At 32.5% G+C, this 14469-nt stretch overlaps 1 protein-coding gene across 1 annotated transcript; it reads right to left on the bottom strand.

Moving 5' to 3' along the window:
- Positions 1–228: 228 nt before the first annotated feature.
- On the bottom strand, positions 229–2963 carry LOC127840736 (ATP-dependent DNA helicase RecQ-like). The gene is made up of 2 exons (XM_052369152.1): positions 2384–2963; positions 229–1123 (listed from the first exon to the last, which is right to left on the bottom strand). Exons 1-2 carry the CDS (start codon positions 2833–2835, stop codon positions 229–231), a joined length of 1347 nt encoding a protein of 448 aa, XP_052225112.1. The 5' UTR covers positions 2836–2963.
- Positions 2964–14469: the final 11506 nt, after the last annotated feature.

The following is a 14469-nucleotide window of genomic DNA, read 5'->3' as shown; positions in this document are numbered from 1 at the left end:
TGGGTTTGCATTGTCAATGAATATGTTTTGTGTCCAATAGGAAACAGCTTGTTATAAAATGCTTAAAATAGTATTAGCAATGTTTTATTATGTCAAATCAAGCTTTTAGACATAATAAATTACATACATGTAAAGGTTTCAATAATGAAAATGAACATGTTTGTTGTCCAAATATATTTTGTTCACCAACCACAAAATTAAATGCATGTACATACATCTAGCTATTCATCAATAATCACTGTCACTGTCAGAATGATGTGAATCAGAACTTGATGAATAATGATTCAGTATGGTGTCATCATATACATAGATTGGGTGCAAATATTTAGAGCAGTCCTCTTCATTACAGTAACAGTTCTTTGCACAAATGTCGCAACACAAGTGTTTGCTTAAATTTCTAGATGGTTTGCCATTATAAGCATCTAATAGCATTTGTCTCCGGCACATGGTGTCATTGAAAATATAAGCATGCATGTCTTGGTCAATTGTTTTACACTGTTTAGCAGTGAATAAAAGAAGAGCCATGGCTTGTGACCCATCTCTTCCACACCGACCAAACTGCTGTACATAACTGTCCATGTCTTTTGGTGGCCCTAAGTTTATAACACTGTTCACACCAGCAAAATTAACCCCCATACCAGCTGCACTAGTGGAAACAAGTACTCGAATGGTGCCATTACTTGTGCCCATGTCTTGTCGCACTTCTTCCTTTACAGTGTCTGTTGTCATCGAGTGAAACATTTGTATGTATTTAATATCAACACCAAGTTCAAGTCTTAACATGGAAAACACTTGACTGCAAAGTCTTATAGAAGGACAAAATATAATGTATCGTTCACATTTATCTTTTTTTTCTTTAATTAAAGTAATTAAAAATTCAAAGAGAATATTGAGTGACAATGAACTTTTATATTTGTGCACAAAAAGTTTAATGTTTACACGATCAGGATTGTCGATAATTTCTAAACAGTCAGTCATCGAAAACTTTTTCTGAAGTTTCTTCCTAGCAGACTTGCTTGCTGTGGCTGTAATCAGCAGAATGGGGCAAGTAAGCAGAGAGCGAGCTTCTCCAAGTTTCCCATACCAGACACGAAAAGGAGCATCGTCACCATCTGCTTCTCCCCTGAAAGTTGCAAAAAATGTTTTTGTAGAACAAAGCCCATCCATCGGTTTAAATTAAGTATTTGGTTACTTTAATACAGTCGATTGGTGTATAACGGATAGCTAAGGACTTCGAGTCTCATTTCATCGTAAACACCATGCATTCAGTAATTAAACCATTAAACCTAGATAGACACATGTCTTTCCCATTGAAACATGCCAGTGGCTTTAAATTTCCGAAAAAATATTATTTGTTTACAGCGCAAATTTCATTGTACATGTTCACTGATTCAGCCATAACCGGATCGCTTAGGTCTTTATCGGGTTACATGTGTATCGTGTTATTTCTTGAAATTTGACACAGCATTTGTGAAAATTAATTGCAATATATGTACATTTCCAGAAAGAAAATTCATTTTTGCGTTTAATAAGACTAAGTTCATGCAAATCGCTGCACAATTGATGAAGTAATGGCTGTTCAAAGCGATGCACCCTATATTCGGGTCATTTTGAGTTGAGTTATTCACTAAATCCCGAGTTGCAGCTTTCATGTTTATTTTATATGGAACGCATCAATTTGGTTTCTGAGCATTCTTACTTTTGTAAAGGACACATAATACTAAAATATTACACCAATGAACACTATGTTTACCAAACAAAATCTGCAAAATTAAAGAAACCATTCGTCTACACGTTTCCTGTCGTCACAAAAACGGTGCGTACATAACGTGACCTTGTTTTGCTTTCGAAAACAGAAACAGTTGTAAACATTGACACACGTCAACAAAAACATGAATCATCTCAACAACGATAGGCTGTTTGTATTCAATTCATAGAACACTATCAATCTTAACATAAATAAAAGTATTTTGCAAACAACGTTTTACTTATCCGTTACTCACTAAAATCGGCTATATACCAAGCGACTGTAGTGGTTGTATGGTTACAATTTTTAAAATAAATCAATTCAGAAGGGAATTTTGCACAATCTAGTTTTTTTCCAGACATTTTGATAATTTGTGAAGACAGTTTTTCTTATACAATTTATTTCTGTGTGTTAAACATGTAAAGATAAAAAACATCAAGACATAGCATTTTGTCAGATTATTAATATGAATATGACATGGTTATTATTTCATGTACATTTTAAATGTTAAAGCCAAGTTACAGCATGATTGTCAGATTAGTCTCATTACATTATATTTTACTAGAACTTAACGATTTCTTATAAAGTCAGATAAAATAAGAGTGAACAGGCAAGACTACAAATGTACATGCATACCAGTGAACAACAGTATGTGCTTTGTCAACAACCATCAGATGAATGTTACTTCGCCCAAGCATCTCACGCCATTTTGTCACACCGAGAAGACTTTCTGGTGAACTAAATAAAAAATCAAAGTTTCCATCTAAAATGTCTTGTTCATCTTCTGTATCTTTCCCAATATAGGTACTTTTGAACCCAAGTGCACACAAGAAGTCACACTGTTCTTTTATGATTGAAATCAGAGGAGTCACAATCAACACATGACAAAGCACTTCGTTATTTATTTGTCGCCATACAACTGGATATGTCTGGTAGCATAAACTTTTTCCTCCACCGGTTTGAACTGACAAAAAAACATCCCTTCCTCCAAGCAATGCAACAACTGTTTCTTTCTGAAAGTCCTTTAATTTTCCGACTTTTAATAGTTCACACGCTTTCTTGAAATCAACTTCCATGTGGACCGCCATTTTGGACACTAAAGCGAACGGTCTTTACTACGAGTGATCTGATTTGTTTTGGTGTGCAGGATCAAATTGTCCTGCAACCAATCAAATAGCTATTTAGGCTTAGATACAAAACGGCGAAACAGTGTCAAAAAGTCCCACGGGTGATGTGAAAGCGGAGCGTAATCAGCAGCCGTGGGTATAGGACGATGGGATTTATCATGTGTTTGCTGTAATTTCAGGGAAGAAATATTTTCCCAATGGAAACTTATGAAATATGTTTTCAGGTCGATATATATATATATATATATATATATATATATATATATATATATATATATATATATATATATATATATATATATATATATATATATATATATATAAGGCATATCGTGAATTACACTAGTTTTAGTGTTTACTTTTCCTGCACGTGTTGTGTCTTGAACAAAAGTGCTTAGTGTAAAATGCTTCTAAGATTATTAGTTTGCCTTTAGAAGAGCATTGTTCTGTAAAAAGTTTGGTTAATGCATGTGCGTTAAGTGTCGACTCAGTAGTCCGCACTTGCTTATCGGGGACGACGCTTGCAGCCTATAACAGATTTTTGCTAAGAACAGATTTCCTTTGAATGAAAATTAGAATAAACGCGGAACGCTTCGTCCCTGATAAACCATCGGGATTGAACACTTTACTCACATGCATGCCAAAGCGAGGTTTATTTATAAGTATCTTTGCAAGGCAGTATATTTAATTACTTGTTCTCCTCACAATCAGCACTTCTTGATCTTAATGGAGCTGGGACAAGTTATTCAGACGTAATCACATGAAACTGTTTTATTGAAAAGTTTATTGAATATCCATGTTTACTGGCGCCAAAATGAGGTTCATAATTTCAGCGTTCAGTATTTATATAGTATTATTACTATATAAATATTAGTAGTATTAGTATTATTACAATTACCAAAGAATACAAAATGTTTCCATGTGTCTAACGTTAACGTGTTTTAAAATAATAAAATGTCTTTTGGGAATGAACTGAAATTGAGTTTGCTTATCCCGCAAAGTAGTGTGCAAGCTATAAAATCTAACGGGTGTCTTGTAGTCTAATGAAAGCCTGATTACAAAACGAATTTTGCGATCATTTCATCAGCACAGTGGAATATTTTCATGATGTAGTGTTGAGCACAATAACATAAACAGAGGTGAAAATGCCCAAACTTATCAAAGGCGAAATTGGATTATTGGAAAACTATAGACCTATCTTAGAAGACGTGTAAAAGCTATATGTTAAAAAAAATGTTTGTATATCAGAAATAAGCATAGAGTCAAAACAATGTATTTTAAGTATCCTTGTAGCATTCAATTATCCCATTACGAAATTAAGAAATTATTAAAAGGATATTATCCACTGAAAGAGATTGTGCGTTGCAAACATGATTACATCGCAAATGACTACAAGGAATGACTAACAGGAAATTGCGAGCGCACTTTCGTGAAATGTGAGATTAAGAGATTTAAGTTAAGATAAGTTAAAGGGTACAATTCTTTTAACGTAATGCCATTCTGACAAATGATGATTTTCTTTTACAGATAAACGTTTACCGAAGTAACCGCAACTTAAGTAGCGAACGAAGAAACAAGAAGGTGGGCAAAACTTGTCTGCTGGTTCTATTTAGATCCCATTTAGCACTTATATAAAAATTTATCAATCTCTTGAACCCTCTTAAACCTCTTAAAAATGACATTTTTGTTTATACTCTTGACGTTATGAACGATGTTTGCTGTCAATCAATATGTGTATCAGATTAGTTTAAGTCAACGTCCTATTCTGCTTATCCGCCTTGTTAGACATCTCATTAGTGGATTACGTTTATATGAACTTATATAGCAACTCCACTTTTGATATATAGGTTCTACCTTTTAATTTAGGAGTAGTCTGAACGATAAAGTGTGTTTGTTTCCTTATTGGACGCTCAGGTTTTCTTCTTGTTCAAGCGGTCTATTCATTGACCGAGGTATTGTACATGTTCACAATACGGGGAAATACTGTGTGGATGTTCATAAAATACCAGAATCTACTTTCTGTGAATTATCATTTCCCTGCTATCGTTCAAACAAGTTACTGGCAATTTCGAATATCGACACTGTCAATAGAGTTATTCTATCTGAGCATTTGGCATGTGTAGAGATTTACTGGGATTATGTGCCTTGTTGAAGTCTGGTTTAATGATGCTCTACTAAATCATAGAAGTTCCATATAAATGTCTAGACATTGAACTTTGAACGCGATGGAACGCCTTGCATCTGATTATGTTCTTGCTTGAAAGATAATTAGTTTTACATATTGTAAAAAGTTTGGTTTCCTGCCGGGGCTATAACCTGGTTATGTTTTTATCATCATCAAATACAAACAAAATCATATAAACAGCCATTCATCTGCTTGTGATGAACTTGCGTTAGTAGTCACCAATTTCAGACATTTCGAATATGAACAGAAAACCTAATTTTATTTAGCGTGAATGCACTTATAGTGGTAATACTTATTAAATGTTTTTGCAAAATTCATCTGTTCGCTCCAGAATTGATCTTGTTTACGGGACAGAATCCATGTTCCTACAATCGTTGAATATGCATACAATTCCAGAATCTACTTTCTGTGAATTATCATGTTCCTACAATCGTTGAAACAAGTTACTGGCACTTTGTCGCAAATTGGCACTGTCAATAGTTGTATTATATCTGAGCGTTTGGCATGTGCAGAGATTTACTGGGATTATGTGCCTAGTTGAAGTCTGGTTTAATGATGCTCCACTAAATCATAGAAGTTCCATATAAATGTCTTGACATTGAACTTTGAACGCGATGGAATGCCTTGCATCTGATTATGTTCTTGCTTGAAACAAGGCTTTTTGTATCATAACCTAAGAAGTAAATTCGCTTGATTTCACTCAAAGTATGGTGATTTCATTTCAAAATATAATGTTTCTTTAAAATGGCATTTAAATAATGGAATTTCCCATCCATCATTTTATGGAGATGTTTTGAAGCGTGTCCGCAAATTAAAATATGTTAAAGAAAATGGTCATATTAAACTTTTCAATTTAATTAACTCGTTTTTACCAAAATGATATGATGCTGATGTACTTAAAAACACGTGCTTGGTGGTTTTTGATTCACTATATCTTTCTTCTCTTAAACTTTGGAATCATTATGATATTATGGGCATTTTTCACATTTGAGCATAATTGTGTTTTTGTGTCGTTTGCACAAATCTGCATGAAAACTACATTTAGACTCACATCTTACATCAAATCATTTCTGTCGTCAGTTGTCAAAACACCTATATACTGTTTGATTCCAATAATGTCGCTTTCATGGAATTACAATTTTTATACATTTGATTCTTAATATTTAATCACCTAAACTTGTTTTATTAGTAGTTCAATTTTGCAGTACCGCTCCATTAATATTTTTATTTTTACTTTACAGTACTGCCCCTGGATTTTGTTCACGTTATCGTGTCTTCGCTTGTCAATTACGTCATAACTCTTTTTCGTCATACGACCAACTTTCCAAGTTGTAATCTACATGCATAGGTCATTGGGTTTATAATTTTATTTTTATTTTTTCTGTGACACGCGTTTCTTGTTTGATTTATTTTTAGCAGTACATAAACAACCAAGCAATGTAATATGGAACATTTACACCCATTATTGCTGCTTCTTCCTGTATTTGTGCGATGATGATCTGAAATATAAACTTCATGATGCTTTATTTTTAAATCTTTTTCTATAAAGAAGGAATGTAGTTGACACTTGTTCATAGTTTCATTCCATCGTTCCTCAAAAAGTTGTAACTCTGTTGCTCTGGTATCCTCAATACCATTGAGTAATGTAATTAATGGTAATTAAATTGAATGTGTTTTAATTCCCTTTTATTATTGTTTAATTTGAGTTACAATGCTATGAGGTTAAATTTTATTTACACTTAAATGTATTATGAATATTGCTGGGCCAAGTGTGAGGTTGAGCGCTCCAAAACCGGTTTAAACCTCCAATGCTTTGCATTGACCGTTCCAAGGCGGTGACCCCAGCTTTATTCTTATTTGTGTTTATGTTGTTTTGTATTGTGCTGTATTGTGCTGTTTTGTACTGTTTGGGCATTCGGTCACTTGCCTCAAATAAAGGACCTACTAATTGTTTATAATTATAATTCAATACTACTCCAGCAGCTGGAGTTTTGCTTCATTATATTGGAAGATAATTAGTTTTACATATTGTAAAAAGTTTGGTTTCCTGTGGGGTACAAACTGGTTAGGTCTTTATCATCATCAAATACAAACAAAATCATATAAACAACCGTTCATCTGTTTGTGATGAACTTGCGTTAGTAGGCACCAATTTCAGACATTTCGAATATGAACAGAAAACCTATTAGTATTGAGCGTGAATGCACTAATAGTGGATATACTTATTAAACATTTTTTGCAGAATTCATCTGTTCGCTCTAGAATTTATCTTGTTTACTTGACAGAATCCATGTGAGCATTTCTTGAAACATCTATGCTCAGTGTTGCAAAAATATACTCAAAAACTTAAATCAAGTTCGTTGTGTGTATTTTATTTGAATGTACAGATTTCGTTAGACACATAATTGAAATTTGAATTGTTCAATAAACGTTCAATATAAAAATAAATTATTATATTCATGCTCAAATGTATTTTTATTAAGAGATTACAACATTTATTTCTAATATGATATTAGCGGTAAAACTATACATTTATTGGAAATGCGCAATAATTAATATTTAACGTTGAATATAGTATAATAGGAACCTGTAAATGTATGGTGACGTTACGACATAATCGCGTATATAATGACACTGTAGTTTGCCAATATATATACCTATTAAGAAGAAAATGTATACGGATGAACATATTATATTGTTTATAACGACCTTTACTACAGGACATGAAGTCACATATCCGTTTTGTTCGTTGAACTTTCTATTGTCCATACTTTACTTTTTGCTAGTTTAAAACAAGTGAAATTAAAGCACTGACTTTACAAGATTTGTTTTTATAAATGCATGTACATGCAATGTAAAAAATATGTGAGAGTGCTGAAAAACTTTCTTTATGATTAACTATACTGTTTAGGAATGCCAATATTTTGCACTATCAATTTCAACACAACTATAAATAATTTGTATAGGTCAACCAATGGTTTCTGTGTTTCCATAGGCATATCGATTAAGTACAGGAACATTATCCGCCTTAAAGGGATATTATCCGCCACCTTTTGACAGATTTTGGCAGATATTGAAGTTTCTCTAAAAATGATTTGTATTGATAAAAGTAAACATTTGAACTAAAAAGTTCCAGTTTAAAATAAGAAAACAATTAAAGAAAGAAAAAAAGTAATCCTCAACTGGGCTCGAACCACTGACCTCTGGAGACAAAGTTCAACGCTTAGACCACCCGGCCACCCAAGCTCATACAATGAGTGCTGTATTTTATACTTCATATAGGCAATCCTTGTAGTGTCACAAAATATAACAACAATAACAACACAACTCTCAAAATTATTCAATCGTTTCGCGTTGCAACGCTTAATAATTTTCAGGTTTTTAAATCGCAAAAAGGTGCATATCATGGATATTTTAGAGCATGGTAAATGTTTAGTATAACTGTTTGCTCACAAATATCATAACTCCAGCGAACATTTAAGAATCTGAAATAAAAAACAAACGAAAAATACCATTTAAGCGGAAAGCTTCGCCCCAGGTTAGCCTGCATAGAGTGAATGAAGTCTTTTCGTACCAAAAAACAGTCGAAATGTGTTATTCATAAATGGCCTGTGCTGACTGCATATGTTAATCGTGGACGACACTTTACGTTAATGTCAGGTCATTTAAAAGAGATCTTTGACATCAAAGCACTTGTTCTGGATGAAAATACATAGATTTATCTTGAGCTGTATAACAGCTCCCAATTGTTAAGCATACGATCTGGACAGTACCCCGATTTTACGTATAGGAAGAATAACTGGAATAATATAGATTTCAATATAATTGCCACTATTTTAACATTATACCCTTTTCTGGAATCTTACACTATAAACTGCTATAATCTGTTTTATAGGTTTCAATTTTGTATCCAGAATATCTAGATTTTTCGAATTCAGTACATGAATTAAAATTCAGAAAACTGTCTGAACTCCATTTAAACTAGTTTTGTGTATTAACATATCTGTCATTTTAAACGCAAAAAAGGTGATCTAGTAAAAGTGAATCATTTATATAATGACAATACTAACAGTATTTCCTCAAGAAAAGACCCAGTCACAAGAGTAAAAAGGAATCAAAGGAATCATTTTCATAATTATAACAAAACTAACGCGTATGCGGCTAAGTAGCTGTAGTAAAGTGAACCAGTTGTATTATAATAAGACTAACGCTTATGCAACAAAGAATAGCAAGTAAAACATAATTTGTTTTATAATAACAATATTAATGCTTATTCAACAAAAAAATCTTGTTAAAAGGGCATATTTTAGTACATGTGTATATCAATACTAATGCTAATGCAATACAGTAAATCTAGTTACCAAGAAACATTTAAGTATGACAATAAAAACGCTAATGCGACATAGTAGATGAAATAAAACATTTTCCCCTCAACGGATACTTGTTTCGAATTTAAATTTACTCGACCACTTTTTTTTAATTCAGACAATCGTTTTGTATTTTTTAGAAATTGTCTTAAAAGTTGGTTCCACGATTTGCCAATTGTGCTTTTACCAATGCAAGATCTTATAAACTGAGCAAAAATAAAAACTTCAATACCTGTTAATCCTACAAAATCAATTTGCATACACAAGTTTTCATGTATTTGTTGTCATTCTCAGAAATATCCGTTTTTATTTAATAAAACAGTTATATTATGTTAACCTGTTTTAAACTAGCTGTTTAAATAGCAAAAAATAAAAATGTGCATAGGGTTTCATTATGCCAGTCAATATTGTCATATCCTTTGAGCATTGACTGGAAGAAGTGATATTGTGATAAGTGGTATTGTATTCAACTTATTAAAAAAAATTCTCCTTCCAAGCAGGATTTGTCATGTGTTTGCTGTAATTTCAGGGAAGTATTTTTTCCAAATGGACACTTATGAAATATGTTTTCAGGTCGATATATATATGGGACGACGCTTGCAGCCTATAATAGAGTTTTGCTAAGAAAAGATTTCCTTTGAATGAAAATTAGAAAAAACGCGGAACGCTTCGTCCCTGATTAACCATTGGGAATGAACACTTTACTCACATGCATGTCAAAGTGAGGTTTATTTATAAGTATCTTTGCAAGACAGTATATTTAATTACGTGTTCTCCTCACAATTAGCACTTCTTGATCTTTATGGAGCTGGGGCAAGTTATTCAGACATAATCACATGAAACTGTTTTATTGATAAGTTTATTGAATATCCATGTTTACTGGCGCCAAAATGAGGTTCATAATTTCAGCGTTCAGTATTTTTATAGTATTATAACAATTACCAACGAATACAAAATGTTTCCATGTGTCTAACGTTAACGTGTTTTAAAATAATAAAATGTCTTTTGGGAATGAACTGAAATTGATTTTGCTTATCCCGCAAAGTAGTGTGCAAGCTATAAAATCGAACGGGTGTCTTGTAGTCTAATGAAAGCCTGATTACGAAACGAATTTTGCTATCATTTCATCAGCACAGTGGAATATTTTTATGATGTAGTGTTGAACACAATGACATAAACAGAGGTGAAAATGCCCAAACTTATCAAAGGCGTTATTGGATTATTGGAAAACTATAGACCTATCTTAGAAGACGTTTAAAAGTTATATGTTAAAAGAATAAAATCGTGTATCATGGGAAACTCAGTTGGTATCAAAGCAAATGTTTGTATATCAGAAATAAGCATAGAGTCAAAACAATGTATTGTAAGTATCCTTGTAGCATTCAATTATCCCATTACGAAATTAACATACCGATTTATCATATTACATTTTACTATCAATTTCAAAAGAACATATGTTTTAAAAATGTTACTCTTCCATGATGGTTAGATTATTTTGTGAAATAAAACGTGATAATAATCTAAGTTTGATTAATGGAGCGAAGCAGTTTCTGGCGAGGCGTTTATATAAATGTTGTTATTAAAAGGATATTATCCACTGAAAGAGATTGTGCGTTGCAAACATGATTACATCGCAAATTACTACAAGGAATGACTAACGGGAAATTGCGAGCGAACTTCGTGAAATGCGAGATTAAGAGATTTAAACTAAGATAAGTTAAAGTGTACAATTCTATTAACGTAATGCCATTCTGACAAATGATGATTTTCGTTTACAGATAAACGTTTACCGAAGTACCCGCAACTTAAGTAGCGAACGAAGAAACAAGAGGGTGGGCAAAACATGTCTGCTGGTTCTATTTAGATCCCATTTAGCACACCTATAAAAATTCATCAACCAATTGAACCCTCTTAAACCTCTTAAAAATGACATTTTTATAAATACTCTTGACGTTCTGAACGATGTTTGCTGTCAATCAATATGTGTATCAGATCAGTTTAAGTCAACGTCCTAGTCTGCTTATCCGCCTTGTTAGACATCTCATTAGTGGATTACGTTTATATGAACTTATATAGCAACTCCACTTTTGTATATAGTGGAAGCTTTATGATGCTGATGTTCTTCAACGAGACGTATATATGAGCAGATGTTTTTGACCCTTGAACTTAATATCCTTGGATCAATCAATGGTTCACGATGGATTGTGTAAGTAATAAAAATGAGTTTATAGGTAATACTTCGCTCACATTATATCTACAAAAGTGAAAGGAAATGACAGTCACGCGCGGCTCTATATTTCGTTGATTGCAAAAATGTCATATTTCGCAATTAAACAACGACAATACTGACGATGTCAGAAAAAATATACACACACGCAAAAACAAGTGTAGAATTACAAATGTTGTTCAAAATATTTAAGTTTTACCCCGCTGTAACATGCAAGTGTTGGGTTATGTGACACAAAATCCCATGCAATGGCAATTGATGAACCGCGTCCTTTTGGAGGTAATTAATTACGATACCCGCCTTAACTGACAAATAAAACTTGCGTTACTTATAGGCTTTGAAGAAAGAAGTGAATAAAACACAATAGTAATGGTAGTTTGTGTTATAATACTTCCAATACTTCTGTCTGTAAATATGAAAAAACTGTTGTTTGCAACGCTCAATGTAATGCATCGTGTCGTTTAAGTATGTTTTTACAAATATTTTATCTAAAACGATGAAAAAAACAACATTTTTAGGCATTTTATGAAATACCAAATAATTTTAGTTCTGCTAATAATTTCGAATAACTATTCCAATGCGTTTATGTGCGTTGTATAATCGCTTTTAATTTTTAGTTGACTAAAAGTAATGAAGCGAACACTTTTAATTTTAATATCAGAAGAACTCGTAAAAAGGACCTTTTTCAAGTTTTGATAAATTGACAATATTGACGAACAAATGTTGAGATTTGCAATTTTTGGTTTTTAGTTATGAATATCAATATTCTAAGCTTATAAGCACCAGAGCAATATAATGACAATTTCTTAGGCACGATCAAATGAAGTAAATACACATATCAACTAAATTCCTTCGTGTTTCCAAAATTTGAGACAAACCAATATAATCAACCCATGTGACTCATACCGTCGTTACTTTTGTCTCTATTTACAACTAAATTTGAAAGAACAATAATCACGTCTTGTTCCTTGATATAAATATTATTTAAGGTAGTGTTAGTTTTTAAAACGTAAAATGGTAAACGTGGATAGTATTATCTGTCCGTAACAGAATAGGACTCAACAGTTCTGAATTCACAGCTAAATTTACAAGACATAGTATTCTTAACAAACATACAATTAAGAGTCTTTACACAATTTAAGGAATTAAGAATAACACCGTTACCTGATTGCAATAATGTTATCATTGAAATAAGTATATCAGATCTAGCAAAATCTAGTTCTTAAAAGCTTATTTGACTGGTTCAAGTTTTTGCCTCAATCGATGTGTTCAATTCTAATTCATCAATTCATCAATGGGAACTACTTGTGGCAATCTAACTTCACATTGTCAGGCGTATTAACTCATCCATCATTCTACAGCGGTTTGACAAGCAATAACTTTTCTTAAAATGTATTTTTATTGCGGTATATGGCGGTGCATAAAAGCAGTTGGAATGACTTTGTAGCCAGAATTTCTAGCAAGGTTCTGAATTCATAATTAATTTATGATGGAACTGTATGTTAAATTTCTACTATTTAAATTACTCTGTTAGTAATAATTCACATAATTTTAATAAAAAAGTGAACGCCCTTAATGTTTAAACACATAAGTGTCCTACCTTGCATGTTGTGTAGCAACATGAAGTTAATTTGTCATAACAACAGTAGATTGTGTTTACATTTATTTTGATATAATAATACAACACATACATTAACAGTATTTTAAATGTTAAACATCATCACGGAAGAAAATGCACACATCACATGAAATCGCAATACTTATAATTCAACCAAATATAAACAAAGCGAAACTCCGGTTGCATCAGCATTAGATAATTCGTATCATCACTAAATGTCCTGAATTTCAGACAAGTGACATATTGTCATACAATCAGACACAGGATAAACTCGCATAACTAACAGCAACAACAATCAATAACATTGGGGTTACCATCTTGGGCCCGCCATGAAAATACTCAACATGGATTCAAACTAATTTGAAGTTATAAGGTATTTCATTTTTTTTAACGGAATCGTCGATATATTCTTATAACCAAACAAATGAGGAACTAACTTCCAACGATTTCTGAAATAGTTATCTCTTAGAAAGAATGATGCATTTGCAATAACCCTGTTGTTATTACGTTCGTGTTGTGTTTGATAGTAACAAACCCTTTCCACATATAACACTTTTTGAAAATTATGAAATTATAGAAACATTAAAAGAGATCATCTTTATCTTACCAATCACAAATTTTATATTTAAAGCAGGGGCCTAGATGCATATACACTACATAACAATTAGTACAACACTAAGCAAAACAATAATTAAACATAGGTTCGGCAAGTACAGTTAATAGTTATGCATGTAAAGTTATTCACTGTGCCATGTTCGAGTGTTAAGTACGAACACTACGATTGTGTCATGCATTCTGTTGCATGTAAGAGACTATTGCTACTTTATTGTGGCTTTAATGGTTAACCATAAGAAAAAAAAAGACAATGAAGTTATTTTAGCGGGTTAATCCAAGAATATGAGTCTCACCTTTATAAAACGGGGCTTAACACATGTGGCTAAAGTGTTGTTCCAGATGAGCCATTGCAGTCCGCACATGCTGATCAGTGGCGGCATTTAGAGCCTTGTCTGGATTTTCTTTTAGAAGTGACTAGCTAGGCCTTATAGTGGTGTTATTTAATATTGTATGTTAAAGCATAACTTGTATTCAATACAGTTTGTATATATTTTTATTGAATAAAGATCACACGTTTGGGCTGAAATATGTTTAACACTGTTTTCGTTCGAAAGAAAATATCACTGTTGTATCGTTTGATTCA

The sequence above is a fragment of the Dreissena polymorpha genome, chromosome 8 (assembly GCF_020536995.1).
Source record: "Dreissena polymorpha isolate Duluth1 chromosome 8, UMN_Dpol_1.0, whole genome shotgun sequence".
Taxonomy (NCBI): domain Eukaryota; kingdom Metazoa; phylum Mollusca; class Bivalvia; order Myida; family Dreissenidae; genus Dreissena; species Dreissena polymorpha.
Note: the sequence above shows the minus strand (reverse complement) of the source record. Positions and strands in the feature narration are given on the sequence as shown.